Below are 17,949 nucleotides of genomic sequence, written 5' to 3'. Positions count from 1 at the left end.
ACTTGCTTTGTTTTACTTGGACACTAGAATTGCTCGGACAGATCCAGAAATCTCAGCTATAACTCTGTTTGTTTTAGTACATCGAGGCAAGAACTTTCCCCTGCCGGAATTATTTTTAAGTACTCCTTTCTTGCTGCCATAAAATACAAATGAAAATGTAAGTTTAAGTGGATTTTTTAAAAGCATCTGTTTCCATCAACGTGCCCATCTATCACATCCATTCGCTGTTTTGATTAAGAGCGAAACTCTTAAGCCACGATCTGCATAAATTTTGGACTGAGAGGGATAGCAAGGAGGTTGGCAGCACTAAGCATAAATTTAAAAATGACTTTTTGTTGTGGGGGTTATTTATACAGATTAGACGTCCTGGAAAGTTTTTCTCATCTGAAGCCTCTCTCAGCTGTACCATTACAGAGCTGCACTCAAAAATACATCAGGAAAACACCATATGGCTCTGCCAGCTGCAGTGCACGCACGCACAGAAGGGTATTGGTGTGCAACCGAAAAAAGGTGAAGAGTGAAATCTGTAAACAGTGCTTTATAGGTGAAAGGCTGCACAGGGCTGCGCTTACTGTTCTGTGGCCTGAGCAGGAAGCCATCACGCAGCAGCAGCGTGCAGAGGCTGCCGGGCTCCTCAGCTCCCTGCTCCCACTGCACTTTGTATCTCAGTGCTCCCAGGGCTCACAGTATTTGGCTTGGTACTGAAAGCAAGACAACTAACCTGAGACCTCACTTCAGTGCATCATCAGCAAGAGGCTGTGAGGTGCATTGAAGCAATGAGAGGCTCACCGAGCGCCTGCAGCTGGGTGTGCCACAAGGTGTGCTGTGTGCTGCAGGGCCCCACTGCCATCAGTACAGCACGCGCTGCAGGAGATGGGAAGCAGCCAGGTTCCAGCCTGCCCCATGCTCCTGCCTGCCTGATTCTTTCTCAATAGGTGCAATAGAGCACTGTACCACACCTGTACCACACTGGTTCCCCTCCAGGATGGACTTTGCACTGTAGTGGCAAAGCACTCACTGAGTTCACTCATGCACAGGAACAAAGGATGAAATGCTAAAGTGAATTGAGAGGAGAAATCCATCCTTCTCTCACAGTTGCTTCCACTGGAACCAGACAGAGTGCCTGCTCTTGTAGGGCAGAGATGGTGGTGATCCAAAACAAGGAATGATTTTCCCCAAACTGATGGGAAGGGTAATCATGCCCCTGCTGCAGGGCTCTGGCTGCTGCTCTGTGAGGGAGCCCCCAGGCCAAGCCCTTACCACCCTGTGTAGTGTCATTTTCATCTCAGTTCTCATGTCACCCACGCAAAGAGACAGACATCTGTGGTGAGATTCAAGAGGTACAAGGAGGCTATGAGTGAACAACCGCCTACAGGTAGCCCGAGTATCAGCGAGTGCAGGGACTTTGGTAAAAGAGGCTGGGGGAATTAGTTCCTTAGGGCTAGATAGGATAGAAGACTTTATAACATGTTCACTATCTACCTGATACGGAATTGGAGAACTGTCCTGGAAGGAGTGACCAGAGCTCAGAGTTTCTCCTTCCAGGTGTGTTGTAGCAGTACAAGGGTATACAAGATGGCTCTTTATAGATAAACAGACTTCTGAACAGAAGTGCAGCACAGGCCCACTGCTGTGTGAAAGGTGAATACTGTCTGACAGAGCTCCTGAGCTCTGCCATGAAATGAAAGTCTCCTCTGCTTCATGTTAAGGAAACATTAAAAATCTGAAAGAGAACATTTAGGTTAGATGTTTAGAGGAAATTCTTTACTCAGAGGGTAGAGAGGCAGTGGCACAAGCTGCCCAGAGAAGCTATGGGACAGCAGGGGAGCCCCCGCCCCAAGAAAACTGCAAAACACAGAGAGAGCAACCAAGAAGCAAGCATGCTGAATGGCAATAAAGCCAAGCAGCTTCATTCTGTGCATGTTTCCATAAGGCACCAAGAGAACATTGCTTTGCAATGAGCTGGAGAGGGGAATTCCTCGTCTATTTCTGCCTGTCCCCATGCCCACGGGAGCCCAACCCAGGATCCGACGTGACAGAATCTGTTTGGTCTCACAGCCCAGGGGGAAGCTGAGAATGGGTGGGCATCAGGTACCAGTTCCCAAGTTTGCAGGGAAAAGTGGATTGGTGGATAAGCAGATAAACACACAGTGCTGCAAGGAGAGCTGCACCCACACCCCAGCGCGGGCCCTGCTGGCAGCAGCAGCTGTGAGTCCAGGCCAGGCAGGAGGCTACAAGGGTTGACAAAAGCCAGGGGGGCCAATGGGTTGGTTGGAAAGTAACTTGTTGAGACAGGAGCTTTTAATGGGAATGTCCACATGGGGAGGGCGCAGGCTGTGCTGAGGCCGGCAGAGGCATCTGGTGGCGGGAGCTCCCTGCTGGCCGCTGCCCCATCAGCTGAGTTCACAGCCAGGCCTGCAGCCTGCACGGCTCTGGGCCCCACCGGCATGCAGGCACCCAGTACATCAGCTCCCATCCTGTCACCACCCTCACTGTGGGCACTTCAGCTCAGCCCTGCACTGAGCCCAGAGCCAAACAGCTGAGGTTTTCCTGACAGCAGGAGAAAGGGTCATACTCTGAGATGAGCAAAAAAAGTAATACAACCAGGATCTAAAACTGCAGCACTCACTAAACCATGCTGTAAATTTCTGGAGCTGACACTGCTTATTCTACTTTTCCTTGATACCGAATCTCTATCCTGTCCTGAGTTGGCAACAGCAGGAAACATCACTACCCAATGCACATCCCACAGGGGCCAGGGCTCACACTGCTGCAGCATTCCTAGTAAAGAACATCAAATCAAAGCATCATATTTAAAAAAATCAGGTATCAGCAGGGCAACACACGGCCCTCAGGGACCCCGGCCCAGCAGCCTGCCCACCTGCGGCTGAGGGTTTGCAAGGCTCAGGCCCCCACCTTCCTGAGTCCCTCTTCCCTCTGAAGAACAGTTAGCCTCATCCTCTGCAGCTGACCTATTAACACACCTAACTTATAGACTAGGCAGCTGCAAAGGGATTAAAGTATCAAGTGAAGGAAAGCTCATTATGCTGAGGATACAGCCTGCCAGCATGGCACGTCACCCTCGCACTGCTCCCACTTGCACCACCCGGCTTGTGGCTCTGCACGAGACAGGCACACGTACTCTCTCAGAGAACAGCCCACAAACCGATTAAAAAGCACATCTGCACATGGCCACTGCCCACCTCCACCTACCTCCCCTGCCCTTCCCATTCCCAGCACCACAAGCAAACACACACCATCTGCTCATCAGGAGCTGGGGCTCGTTGGGCAAGAGCTGCACGTGCTAACAGGTTGGGCTTTTCCCTAGCCCAAGGGCAAGCACTCCCAGTGCAGAACTCTTGTTAAAGCAACAAACAATGGTAGCAACACATGCAGTGAGGGATCCACAGCCCTTCCTTCCGTTGGAGCCAATGCACACCAGGTGTGGAGCTGCTCAGTCACACACCTCAAAGGTGGAATCCTTTCAGCTGCTCCTGAGGGAGCTGGCACAGCTTAAAGCCAGTCGTAACCCTGTGCTGTCTCAAGTTGTCGTCCTGTGTCTTCCTTGGGAACCAGGATACAGCTGAAGGGTGTGAGGGTACAACAAACAGGTAGGGACGTGCAGACCGCACACAGGAACTCGCACTCAGTGACAATCCCATGACTGCAGCCAGCTGCACCAACAGGTCAGCAGGAGCAGTGTCTGGGCAACAAGTGGAGTTGCAGATGTGTATTCAGCATGACAAAGCTATGCTAGTTCCTACTTAGTAATTACTAGATGGAAATCATTCCACTTTTGTTTTCAGTAAAGATTATAGGTTGCAATAACAATATAAACAAATAGCAACACTTGCAACGTTAATTGCAATACATACTGCATTCAAAATTCACATTCTTTCAATAGCAAGCTGCCTTCAAGTACCATCACTATTTTTGCTCTGACTGTATCATTTGGAGACACCTTGTTCTTAAAAGTGACCCTGCAAGTTAACAGAAAATAACTTCAAAACAGCTCTTTTATATATCTTAACCAACTGTAGCTCATATTCTACAGTAAAAAATGGTGTGGTCTGCTCTGCCTAAAGAAAAACTTTAATAAGTAGATTGAACTACGTGCAGACCGACTTCTTAAAATCTCAAGACGGATCATCATTTCAGGTTCAAAAGAGTAGGGTTCCAACTCTGATTACTTCCTCCCTTCCCTTTTTCTACATTTAATCCAGTCATTTTTCTTAACGCTACCTTCAACATAAGTCACCTTGTACTTCAGCTTGTCAGGACAGTTCTATAGGCCAGTTAAGTTCTAACTGACAGGTCTGTGCACTGCTAAGTTTTCTTTAGTTTCAAGTACAACTCATCACATTACGAAACCTCAATTCTTCATTCTGCGAGGCTCTCTCACAATACACTCACAACTAAAAGGTAGAAATTATACCTCCATCTAACTGTTAGAACAGTCCCCTCTGATTACATGATCCATAACATCACACACCATTTCAGAACCCTGAGAGCCCTCCACAGTTCTCACACGGGGCAGACAGAGTTAAAATGAGAAAGAAAAGCAGCTGGAAGACATCAAAGGGCTCCAGTAATAAAGAGAGTCCCCGGGTGGTTGCAGCAGTACAAGTTACTTGGTGCATTTGGTGTATGTACTTCTTGTAGAGTGCTTTACTTTTATTTTGTGGATATATTCAAATTAAGCCCAGTGCAGGACAGCACTGATGTGTCTGAAGACCTGCATGGCCCTTCTGATGAGTTGGGGCTATACAGAGTAAGTTGAAATTGAAAGTCAGACAACTCATTGAATGCTAAAAATAATAATGGCTAGCAACCTGCTACAGAACTCATAGTGCTTGTAAAGCTGTACAAACCCATGCTGCCCTGGGGGCACTACACGTGCACCAGTTATGACCAGTATCTCTCCATACATTTGTCATCTGTTGCGGGTTTGCCATTGGCTGTTAGAACTGAAACTACAGTCATGCTATCAAATTAACGCCACAAATTAACACCAAATTAACACCACAACTTGCATTTTAGCCTTCCAGAAATGTACTCAGATTTTCATTTTATACAGATTTATCAAGCTTAAATTATTTACAATTTAATGCCAAGCTGCAATAAAGGCCAAAAGAAAAGGCAGCTTCCCAATCACATAGACATCTATCTGCTCTACAGCTACCTCTTCTGCCTGCTCCCTCCCAAAGGTATCCTGAAAAACATGAAAATCTACACAAAGTTTTATTGCAATCATACAAGGGGTACATCAAGGGTCAAATACAACAAATACTATGATGCAATTTTACATTTATTAAACTACAGTTCAAAGCACAAATTTACACATTCTAAATACACTAAACATCTAATGAAGTCACACTGGTCTCCCACTGACATTTGATATATCTGGGCGAAAGACAATAACTTTACAAGACTTTTCTAACAGGAATCCTTAGTATAAAAACTGTGTACTTGTATGTAAACTGTTGAAGAACCCAAGTGATGGGTTTCCATCTCCACTAAGTCATCCATTTTGTTGCATATTTAAACGCTCAGGGGTTGAATAAACATAAGTTTAAATTTGGATGCCATTATCTAACCCTCCCTCCCCCCGGTGAATTGTAGCTGTAGCTTGTTTTGCCTGGTCCCCATTAGCTATTACTATTTTTTCAAGTTTTGAAGAGAATGAATTGAATTTCAAGGTTGTTCCATTTCTTCCACACTGGAATGTTGACCAGACAAACTACAGACTTGCAACTGCAGGTCTAAATGAAGCGTTAATGCCTGTTTAAGCTGCAGTGGAAAAGCGGTCTTCTGGGCTCAGCTGAATGCAAGAAGGCACAAAGAAGAAATTCTTCATCAATGTGTCTGAAGCAATTCCAGCATCTTGCATCTCATCCCTGCAGCAGAAAAGTATAGGTTGTAATATGGAGTTTTGTGTACAACTTCATACTGAATATGGCATTTTAAGTCTACTGCCTCTAGATGTGTTGACTTCAGTCTCAGCAGAAGGGAGAATCACCTACATGTGAACGTAGCAGGTGCAGGAAGGCTGCGACTCCATCAGAAGATCTGCAGGAATGCATTTCTTAGAGACTGGAACACTGTGCAACTCGTATCATCTACGCATCAATGCTGTGACCCTTCCTTCCTACAGCTACGATGCCAATCACAGAATCACAGAATTGTAGGGGTTGGAAGGGACCTCCAGGGATCATCGTGTCCAACCCCCCCCCCCCGCCAAAGCAGGTTCCCTACAGGAGGTCGCACAGGTAGGCATCCAGGCAGGTACAATGCTGTTTGCAAGTCACAATTAGGAATCGTATTAGGAATTTCCTAGTTTTGCCTAATTGCATGTTTGCACATGCAAAGTTTTGTAGCTGTACAGTTTTCTAATTCTATTAGGGAAACCTCAACAGCTGCCATCCGGCAGTAGGCAGCTATGACTCAGAAACAACAACCACTAAATGTACAGTCCACATTAGATATGTTGCTTTCCTTTGCCAACCCTAATGAAGCTGGAGCTTTATCACAGCTCTCAAGAACACACAACCATTTGTGGGCTCACCTGCATCTTCCAGTACGTGCCGTTCTAAACATTTAGGCAAGAGTATACTCCTGAAATAGGTAAAAAACAATCTTGCAACTGCTGAGAATTTTCTTACCAGTCGCTGAAGGACATCATGTAGTAAATGAGTGGCCTCTGATAGTCACTGAAGGTGGACTGTTCACCTAAGGTGCCAGAACCCATATTATCAAAGATCAGCCAATCTCCAACACTCAGCTCAGGAAGAAGACAGTTTTCCACAATTTGATCAAGCTCATCACAGGATGGACCCCAAAGGCTGCTTGCGAACAGAGGCTCATCTTCCTTGTATTTCTGTACAGACACGTACCAGTGCAGGCTTTAGGTTATCCAATAAGAACAATATTCAAGCATACATCAGGATAATTTTATAAATCTATAGTTACATATATAGACTGTATGTACAGTATATACACGTTGTGTGTAATCTATAAACTATAACAATAATAAGCTCTATCCTGGAGGAATACAGAAGGACTCACCTTGTGAACCTCTGGGTTAGTATTCAGTTTCTCAGACAATTTGCTTGCAAAAGAACCATAAACACCATCATTGATGTAGTATGTAAATACTGGTTCATCATCATTCCTAGCTTGCTCCACTGCAGGTTAAACAAAAAAAAAAAAAAAGAAAAAAAATCAGAAAACAGGTTATGAAGAGTCTATTTATCACAAAAGAAATGCATGCAAACCAACTTAAATCAAATGTTGCCTACTGAAAATGGACTTAATGATTAGAATAGGAAGATTATGAACAGAGTAAGCAGTATGAAACAAGATTGATTCAGTTGTAGCATTAGATGTGAGGCTTAACAAAAATTACTTCAGCAATACTCTGAGTAATAAAAATCCAACATCTACTTTAGCAGAGAAAAAAACTCACTCTATTTTATGTTTTATCATGTAATTCTAGTACAGAACCTTCCAATGCACCTTCTGTAAAGTACGTGATCTTGGCCTAACCACTGACAAGTCAAATCTATTAAGTAAACTAGAAATGCCTAATAATCTCACTTTCTTTGTTACCTTTCACAGATAACATATGGCCAGAACCAAAAAACATGGATTACATGGCATAGAAGTACAAGGCATACATTAAATATACACCAAGACAAACTAGTTTTTTCTTACTGGAGAGTGCAGTTATCTGCACCAATTCACAGGGTGTAAAAGAAACACACTGCTTACCTCCAGAAGGAAGAAGTTTGTCACAATCAACAGCTTTCTTTGCAATTATGTTAACTGCCAGTGTAAAAGCAGATGAAACATAGTAACATCCAGGCTCTGCAATCACCTCAATACCAGATTCCTTAGGAAAATAGACATCCAGCAAAGGCCTGATGACATGATTAACCTGGGAAGTTTAAGTCAGATAAACACATGAAATTCAGCTTACATGTGATATCAGATACAGACATACTGTCAGTCAGAAGCAAAAAGTTCAGAAAAGCATGGCACAAAGCTTATTCTGTTCCTCTATTATGAGGATTGTCCTTACAAGAAGGGCCAAATTTACAAAGTGTTTCAACGTGCTAAAATACTGTGGACTGAGCACCACCAGTGAGAATCAAGCAGTCCCTCATCCCAGCCAAAGTTTAAGCTAAAGGATAACACTCAGATAACACAAGTCACTTCAAAATTTTTTTCAGCATAACAGATAAAGTTGTATTGAAATAGAAGAACACCAGAAGTGCATTTTTGTGGTTGGTTCTGAAAGCTTCTGTATGAGAAACACAGTAAGTTGTTTAATACTGACGCTCAGATCTTCAATAAGTAAGTACATAGTTTAAGTTTAAACAGTATTTTGAACAACAACAGAACAGTTAAAGCTCACAAAGAATTCTGATTGTCATTAGCAATTTGTCACTGAATGGCTTTCACTGTCCTACATTCAAGATTGTCTTCAGAAAGACATAACAGTCAAAACAGGTTATCCTTTTGTCTGCAGAACTGAATAGCATAGACCCAGTTCAGGCCAAATCCACATTAAGAGTGACCTGAAGGCAAGATGGTTCATCTTCAGTTCTACAACAAAGTGCAAGAAGTTTTTGTAGCAGTGCCATTTACAACCCAAAGCACGCTGAACAATCCTTTTGCAGACCATGCAATAGAGTAACCAGCTACATAACTGCCAACCACACCAACAATTAGTCAGCAGCCTAGTCCACCCTTACAGAAGTTATCTCAAAGATTGAATTATGGAAGTCAGCGCTCACTCATTGTGAATAGGAGTAAAGAGGAAACAAAAGTAAATAAAAGGCCTCCAGTTATTTGGATCACAGTTTAACACAGAATTTAGAATAAGTTTCAGCTATTAATGTTAACTGTAGATTCAAAGAGAAACATTTTGACTTCCTAAATCAAAACGAATTTCAGCTTTCAAGACAAATGGCGTACCTCTTCCAGCTGAAGCTCCGAACCTGTGAAGCCCCCACCAATATCCAACATGTTCATCTTAAAGCCAAATTCTTCCTAAAATGCACAGGCAGAACATTATGTAAGTACACAACAACTGTAACTACAAGCCATTCTTATCGCTGTTTACCATAGTCACTGTCTATGTATTTATACTTGCAGCATACTTGCAAAGAAAGTCTAGTGAACAAGCTGTATCATAGTAAAAATTAGCACCACTTCATTAAAATTAGTAGCAATAGCATGAGGGTGTCATTAGAGCCCAGTTGCACAGCTCTCAAGTAGAAGTACCGCAGAAATGCCAATTCCCATCTTACGTTATTTATTGTGTTGAGATAGTATTTGCCAACCAGGGTGGTGCATTCAGACAGAGATCAGTGAGCACCTCACTTCTATTGCCCTGTGTGCAACCTGTCACAGGTAACACACTAACTGCAACATTAACAGCAGAGATCAACTCATATTCCCTCCGATTCTTTATTTAGGTTATGAGTTGCTTATTTATAAAGAGGTACTTCCAGAATGATATTTGGGGGTTTTGCAAGGTGGGAAATGCATATAAAACACCCAAGACTTATTTACATGAGCCAGCAAGACTTATTTACCTTAAAAGATCCACTTGTCTTCACCCACCTTCAGATCCCCACCAAAATATGACCCCTTTTAACATTTAAATGTTGTAACAAATAACCTCAGAAATCACACACACCAAGTTACCTCCATCACAATAACTGCCAAGATAGAAATGCTTCACGTTGTACAACAACTTGAAAAAAGCCAATTGTGAAATTTGCAGGATTGAGATCTGAATTTCAAAGAAAGAAAACTTCACCAGAACTAGGAATATTTTGTTTTGTTTTTGAAAGGAAAAGTAGCAGCTGTTATTTATTTCAGGCATTTAGCTTCATTCTTCTCCAGGAAAGTAGGTCATCTTAGAAAACAAAGATACTTGCTACGTAAGTATATCAACACTTATTCCAGTGCTACCTGTAAAAACTTTATGCTTTATAGCTACTGGCAAACTGGGTTACTCACTATCAGGGAGACAGTAATTCATTCGTTAACTTTTGTCCTCAATTAGGATTTTCAAGTCTGCTTTACCACTAGCACATGTCTCACAATGAAGTATTTAGCCCCTTACTAAAAGCTTTTCCTTACATCGATACACTGTGGAAATAATGTAGTTGTTTGGTTAGCATGATTAGGGCAGAGTGAATCCCCCACTGCAGCACATGTGTGTGATTAAGTATCCTACTTACAGCCATGTCAAACACACACCGAGCGTCAGATATAGCATGAATGTATGTTTGCAGTTCCTTGCAAGAGCCTGAAACATGAAATCTGTAAGAAAAAAACACAGTTAGTACACAGAGCCTTGCAGCTTTCAGACAAAGCAAACAGGTTCACTACCTACAACAGCAGGGGAAGTAATTCAGCCTTAAACAGCACAAGGCAAGTTTGTGTGACAACACATTAACTCAGATGACGACTGCCTTCTCTTCCACTGGATTTGCACATAAGGCCCATCTAGCTTCACAGCCTCATGCTGCTAGGAATGTCCTACAATTGTCTCATCTTAAAAAAAGCCACAATCACAGAACTTTTCAGTCTATGCTATCAAAGCAGATAAAAGTCCTCCTCCATGGGTGCCACCACTAACAGTAACTGATGGAAGTCATGTCTTATCCTCTTTGTACTGCCTTGCTTGCATACCCTCTCTCCCAGGTCATTCAAATCTCATCCCAAGCTCAGGCCCTACTGTTCACAGCACCCACTGTCTGCAGCACTGGGAAGAAGGTGTTGAAGAGCATGTCCCACCATCCAGTTACCTCAGGCCAGGTCTTAGTTTCATAGCAGGCCGGTGAGCAGGTAATTGGAAGCAGATCAGTACCAATGCCTCCCCTCCCACAGGCTCCTGAATCTCCTCTGGCTCCTTGTCCAGTGTGGTAGTATCAGAACACCAGTAGTAACTGAGGTGTTTAACCAAGCACCAGTGCTGCTACAGGTTTCTGAAGGCTCGTACAGTGTGCTGGTTCTGGACAGACCACACACAGACCCATTTGCACCACCACACTAAGTACATTTATTTAAGGAATGCCAATCTGAGATAAAGGTTATGAGTAACTTAGCTTTTTAAACTTGAAATGTCTAAAAGCTGTCATCTTGGTTAAAGTTAGCGCAAACATTCTGGATATTAAAGCAAATGTTCATTTTCTCTGTAGCATCATCTAATGATTTTCAAACAGATTCGTCATTTGTAGTGATTATAATACTCCCGTGCTTCAATTTAACATCGTTTTGGATAGATGGCAGATTTAAAACAGTTTCATTTTGAATTAAAAATCCAACTTTTGCTTTAAATACTTTTTTGCTGTTTTGACAGCCCATCCCATTGTACTTGTTTGATTGCTTCCTGAAAGCACGAGAGCATAGCATAGAGCATAGCGTACACCAGCAGCTGAAATTAGAACAAACTCATGTATGCATTTTTCCTTCCAACAATGAAATCTTTGTGTCAAACTTGAAACTAAAATTCCACAGACCATTTGAAAGCTCTCAGAATACTGTGATTCACTCCTGCCCTTGCAAGTGAAAAACCTTTCTGAATACTGTGCCTTGACATGACCAAATTGTGACACAGGACCCAACTCTGAAAAATCCAATACTGTATTCACATTGTTCAAAATCATTCAAGGTATCTGATGATAGAGCATGAGATCTGTTCTGCTGCTTATTGCTTGGAAAAAAGAAAACAAAATAAAGAACAAGTTATCATGGAAGATGGAGTACACAGCTAGGAGAGGAAAGGCTTCCAAACTCTGCTTTAACACTAATGGAAAGATTTTTAGTACTCTAATTGCTTTGATGTCAGAAATAGTTATCGTATTTCATACTGATTTCTGCTTGGATACAAGCGCTCAGCTTGCAAGCTCATGATCTAGAATTTTTAATTCCTTATTTTAAAAAAGTGCCAGAAAGGAGAAAAAAAAATAAAAAAGCCTTTTTGTGCTGTAGCTCTAAGTCATGAACACATCATACAAACATCAGCTCAGCCAGCAGAGAACAATGAAGTTACTCACTTAACACCAACTATTTGGACTCCAAACTCCTTAGCACATTCCATGAGGTGCCTACAGTTCTTCAGAGTGGTGCCAAACTTCATATTCATCTCCTCATCAGCAGTGATGTCTTCTGTGGCAATGTGCAGTAAGAGCCTAAGAGAAGGGGAAGATGATTGGGGCAGTTGGTTTACATCATCAGCACATGTGAAGCCTGAAGACTGTCAGAAGTATGTTGATAATGTTGTCAGTACTCCAGCTCCATCGATGGATGAGTCAAGTGAACCTAGTAAAAACAATCCTGTACAGAGAAAAAACTAGCAATTAGGGGCTAAAACATGGAGCCAGCAAGGGTAAGGGATTTCGAAATGCAGCAACTAAAACTCTATTGTAGCAGCAAGAGTCTGTTGGGTGCTGTAATAAAAGAGAATGTTACCTTCTGACATAATAGGCTTGCCCATAAAACCACATGTGACTGTAATATGCTTTTCCCTTCTCTGTCCTCTTGGTAGCCCAGGAGGAGAGCACAGAGATTCTCCTTCAGTCGGTTACATCTCAGATGTGGTCAAACACAACATCTGGTGAACCAGGTCTGACCCAAAGCGCATTCTGGATGCATCTCTCCTCCCCCAGGCCCCCCCATTTCTGGCTGGGCATAGTAACTGGGAGAGAGGTGCGGGTCGTCCCCCCTGCCATGCTTCTCCTACAGCTCTTCTGGAGCAGCACTGCAGCAGCACTAACAGCCACAGGCAGCGAGAACACCCTCTGCTCAAAGCTGACATCTGGGCAGCACCGGCAAACCGCAGTGTCAGTTGCTGACAGTTTGCTGCCCTGAAGTAACACTGAGGGGCAAAGGCACGTTCACATCAAAACCTCTTCAAGTATACCCCCAGCATTTGGGAAATCAAACTGCTGTTCATTAAGAAAATCTGCAGCCTCCCCCATCCACTGGACTAGAGGGTCACTATTAACAATGTGGAAAAGCTGCATCATGAATAAATAAATACATACAGACTAGATAGAGCACATCACAGTTAACCAAGAGGGAGAGCATAAACCAATCGTAAAAGCTCTGCAGCTGAAGTGAAGCAGTTCTGTGAACAGACACAGCCTGGCTGTAACTGCCACACATCAGAAGAACACAGCTATATAGAGACTGTGACATTTCGGAACTATAGCAAGGAAGAAAAAGGAAGAAAATCCATAGTTGTCACTTCAGTATTCAGGTTTTAATCAGTGTCAAAGTTTTAAGAGAATTTAAATCAAAATGACAACAAAGAAACACCAAACCAAGGGCAAGCAAACAACTCTACCATGTAGGAGAGCTGGAGTTCAGGTTTCTAGAAAACTTTAACGGCAATCTGCAACTCTTCTGTAGAATTTCTTGTGCCTTGCTATCAGGAACCTTTAATATACTAGGCTGTGGGATCCTTGAGAATTAGTACAGTTTGGCAACTCCTTCATTCCGCTTTCCCATTTTGCCATTTTTCTGTCTCAAGAAAAGCACGCACCTTAACTACTCTTGCTGTGGCCATTGATACAGAGAGCACCTGCTGAAAGAGGCTGATAAGATTTGAAGGAATTAATTTAAAACCCCCTAGTAAAACACTATGAAGACACCAGTTAGAACTGGTAGATCGCTAATGATAGAGACGACAGCCTTAGCATAATAAAAGCACTCAAACGCACCAAGTATGTCAAAATTGTACACAAATTATTTATCAGAGATTACATTCTTTGTGCAGGAAGTACTCTCCAGCATGCAAAGCACTGCCAGGCTGCACGAGGATGAGATTTAATCATTACAAACAGCAATATTAGCTCCTGAGATTAAAAAAAAAAAAAAAAAGCAGAGACACCAAAACCCCAACCATGCAGTATAAGCAGTCCCCCAAACACTGGACTCTAAAATCTTCCCAATTCTTCAGCTATGGCCACAGTTTTGAGATGATGTGAATCTTTAAGGACTGTCTACAATCAAGGATTTTGTAAAGAATGCCAGGAATTCCATTTTTAAGTGTGCTCCGATGAAGTCTGCAGGAAGCTATAAAACATCAGTTACTGAGAAGCAATATAACATTCACTTAGGCTCTTGTTTATTTTAAAGAGATGTAGCCCATGGCAAAAGCTTTAGTATGTGAGGGAGGTGATGCTTAATGGCATAAGCAAGTATCTATCAATCCAAAGTAAGGCACTATGCACTGGCAGCAATGTCTGAACAGCCAGAATATCAGCTTTCATGATCTCAACTGAAAGCTTTTGAGTCAATCCATAAGTAACTGGAAACAGAACTGGAATCACTAATTGTGGGAAATACCTATAAGTATTTAACAGACCTCATGGCACATCCCAACCCTAGGAGGGACTCTGTACAAGCTCATTTGCTGATAATCTCCACCTGGGCTTTGGCTAAAGCCATTAACTTTAAAACAGAACATACTGAAGCCAGCACGAAATAGGAAGAGAATGGACTTGCAGATGACAAGGTGCTTAACTTGTGAAGCTTAATGTCTGACATCTTTATAAGAAGATTATCCTACCAGATTTCTCCCAAAAAAAGGGCCTTATTATTGTGCTGAGTCCCAGAGGAAAAAACACTGACGAGGAAAAAACCCTACCTTCAAGGGAGGTGCCATAAAGAGAAGAGAAAAAAAAGAAGTGAGTTGCATTAAGGACCTAAATATCATTGCTGCAGCTCAACAAACAACCCAGAACACTGGCAAAATTAAGTTTCTACCACGTAAGAAACAGAACCAGAATTCTGACACTTACTTAGCATTTGGATGGTTACGTGCAATTTTCTTCAGCTCAATATCACTGTCACAAGTCATGATGTTTATTCCAGCTTTTGCTGCATACTTTATCTGAGAAGCTTGCTTGCAAGGATTTGTATATATAATGTTTTCAGGAGAAATGCCCAGGCCTTGCACCAAAGCCATTTCAGACTGAAAGACAGGAACATATAACAGATTTCAACAGTCACGTGTGCTATCTTTACCAAGTCTTTATTATGTGCACTCCAGTACTGTAAGAAACAGTTCAAATAAGCCAAGGAGAAAACCAACCACCATTTCTAGGATAGAAGTATAGATTCTCAACAACCAGTTACATAGTATAACTTAAAGTATCAACTCCTACCTGTAAACATGGGAGTTAATACCAGAAACTGATTTTAAAACAGTAGAGAGGTGGAAAGAAATGAGGCACAGACACACAGTAAATAGAAACTTACTTTACTGGAACATGCAAATCCAATCCCAAGGGTTCCCAGGAGTTCAAGTACACCTGGAGTAGAATTGCATCTTACAGTATAAAATGGTTTTATTGGTGCCATCACATTCTGCCATTGTATGTTTTTCTTCACAAGTTTTCCAAGATCACCAACATAAAATGCTCTTCTTCCAGTCTAAAAAAACAAAATTAGGAAAATAAAATCTCTGACATTGTGAGTTCACTGTCAAGACACAAATAACCTATGAAAAAGTCATTTTAAAAAAAAAAAAAAATCATGTTTTTCTTTTTTCCTCCTATTAACTTAGGTTTGACCCTGAGCAATTCTCATTTAAGATTTCACCTAGCAATTTGAACTAGCTTTGAAATCAAAGGGAATACCTACCACTTCAAAGAGACTATGAATGCTGTCTCTAGACAATACTCTGAAATTCCTGGACAAAAGGTACTACTTGAAAGCCAAACACTGATTTTATCTAGAAATAAAGAATAGGTTACAAATCACTTCCAACTCAGTACTTTTAGATGTCTGCAATGCTTTGGAGGAAGAAAATCCAGTAGGATGAAAGCATTCAGTCTCAACATGATTTGCAGCTTAGATATATATTTTTTCCCAGTATACAATAATGTAATACCATTATTTTAGAATCCAGCTATTTTTACTGAAAAAATTGTTTGATTATATCTAATAATTCATGTATTCAAATGTATTGAGACTGTTTTCTCCGTGTTTTACAGAGCACAAAGTTGAAGCAGAATTTAGATACCCAAGTTCAATGTGTTAAGGTTGCAGAGTCAAGTACGTAGCCTTAAAGAAAACACACAATTCTCTGGGAACTGCAACAGTCCCTCTCGTGCATCCATCACCACAATCTTGCTTAATACCAAGCCATGATGTCGATGTAGAGGACCTAAATCCAAACTGATCATTCTGTATTTGTTCAAAATGTGCACTCAGTAACAATCCTGTAAACAAATAGCCTCCTTTATGTTACAGACCAGCACAAAATACATGATCAATCTGAATTAAGACTGTACATCACACATTAATTCTAGCACTTGACTTTTGCAGATACAAAACTTTCTGTTGTGGCTTATTGTACACAAAGTCTTTATTTCTGTTTTAAAAAAAACACAAATAGAAATTCCATCGGGTGGAAGCATACTGACCCCCTGTACGGGTCACCAGCAGGAATGGGATCTGGAGCTTTAGATCCATGGCACACGCCTTTACCCCTTGAGCTAAAGGAGTAAATGAAAGCAGCAGGAGGCAGCTATCCTCTGTGAGCCAGCCAGTGGTTGGAGACATGACATGTTGCCAGTAGTTTACCTATTTATTTGCTAGACAGAAAAAGAATATTAGGAATCAGGATTTGGGAATCCTTTACCTGAGTTCAGAAGGCCATGGGATTTAGCTATTTGCTTTATTATAGTTGAGCACTTGCATTGGAACATTAGTTCTGATAAACCCAGGGAAAAAGCGAACAACTCATAGATGCGGCATATTGAGGATACAGGACTTGCTTAGTGAAACTTCATTCTTCATAAAGCTCTTTCTTTCTACAGCCTTGTCTACAAAACAAAGTCCATAACATCTGCCTATGCCCTAAGAAATGAGTGAAGTCTTATTTCAATAAAACTGTTACTGTACAACAGAATTAAAGTTATTTTTTTCCAGTGGATTACTAAGCCTTAACAGTTTTCAGACCAGTTTATTTTCTTAGAAGAAAAAACTGCACCTCACAATGTGCCCTCGTACCTTCTACGTGCACTTCTTACACAAAGAAGGACATGGGGAAGACATATAACCACATGAGCGTATCAGACCGCAGAAATGGCTTTAAGCTGGCTCAGCATATGCTATTTGCCCAAACTTTGGCACACTTTCAAGGGATAAGCAAAAAATTGTTTAACTCTGCAATATCTACCTGTCAAGTTTCAGGTTCCTGGCCTAAATCCCACTATCAGTAACATTTCTTGAAGGAATGAGATAGAAACCTACATTTAATACATCAGCAAGATTACTTTCCTGCTAGCCATGCTAAAGGAGGTAACTGTTGCCCACATTTCCCCAGCAGAACTCAGCCTACAGCAAACAAACAATAGCAAAGTAGAGTTAGAATAGAGAATAGGTAACTACTCTGTAAAGTGAGTTTTAGCCGACTGTTCCTCTGTTGCTGTCAGCTCATCAGCGCTAAATGCCTTGACCTACTTTGAAGATTTAAAGAGAACTAAACCAGAAGACGTGGAAGATGTATAGAACTTACATGAGTATGTTCATAAATACAGTTGTCAATAACATCTGCAAGAGTTGCTCCTTCATCCAACAGGCCAATAGAGTAATTTGCATCCTCGAGAAATCCTTTCATCTCAGCCGTATTCCGCAAAGCCGACAGTCATAAACCAAGAAACACAAGGGATGGGCTTCCAAGCCTTATATCCGGGTCCTTAAATTATGCAACAAACTGGACAAAGAGAACATAAGTCACTCAGAAAAAAGGCACAAAGCGTATTCTTCATCTCTTGACAGAAATGGAATAGTGTTTATTAAACAAAGCTGATTGTTTTCTCAAGACATCTGTATTTGCCTTCAAAAATCATACGTTTCTCTAATTAAAAATGTCAACAGAAACGTTACAGCTGAAGGTTAAAAAAAAAATAC

The 17,949-nt window shown here is 41.7% G+C and overlaps 1 protein-coding gene across 2 annotated transcripts; it reads right to left on the bottom strand.

The window, feature by feature from the left end:
- Nucleotides 1–5,785: 5,785 nt before the first annotated feature.
- AZIN1 (antizyme inhibitor 1) lies at nucleotides 5,786–17,656 on the bottom strand (the record flags this gene model as incomplete). Of its 2 annotated transcripts, none has more annotated exons than XM_079533299.1 (10): nucleotides 5,786–5,897; nucleotides 6,663–6,877; nucleotides 7,066–7,171; nucleotides 7,764–7,936; nucleotides 8,980–9,054; nucleotides 10,257–10,338; nucleotides 12,078–12,212; nucleotides 14,829–15,001; nucleotides 15,289–15,462; nucleotides 17,555–17,656. In XM_079533299.1, the coding sequence occupies 10 exons, from the start codon at nucleotides 17,654–17,656 to the stop codon at nucleotides 5,786–5,788; spliced, it is 1,347 nt and encodes a 448-aa protein (XP_079389425.1). The 2 variants fall into 2 exon arrangements, with proteins under 2 accessions (XP_079389425.1, XP_079389424.1); XM_079533298.1 differs by having other exon boundaries at nucleotides 7,066–7,184; nucleotides 7,771–7,936.
- Between the last annotated feature and the right edge of the window lie 293 nt (nucleotides 17,657–17,949).

The sequence above is a fragment of the Tetrao urogallus genome, assembly GCF_951394365.1.
Source record: "Tetrao urogallus genome assembly, chromosome: 3".
NCBI lineage: Eukaryota > Metazoa > Chordata > Aves > Galliformes > Phasianidae > Tetrao > Tetrao urogallus.
This window is presented reverse-complemented; position numbering and strand designations above follow the sequence as displayed.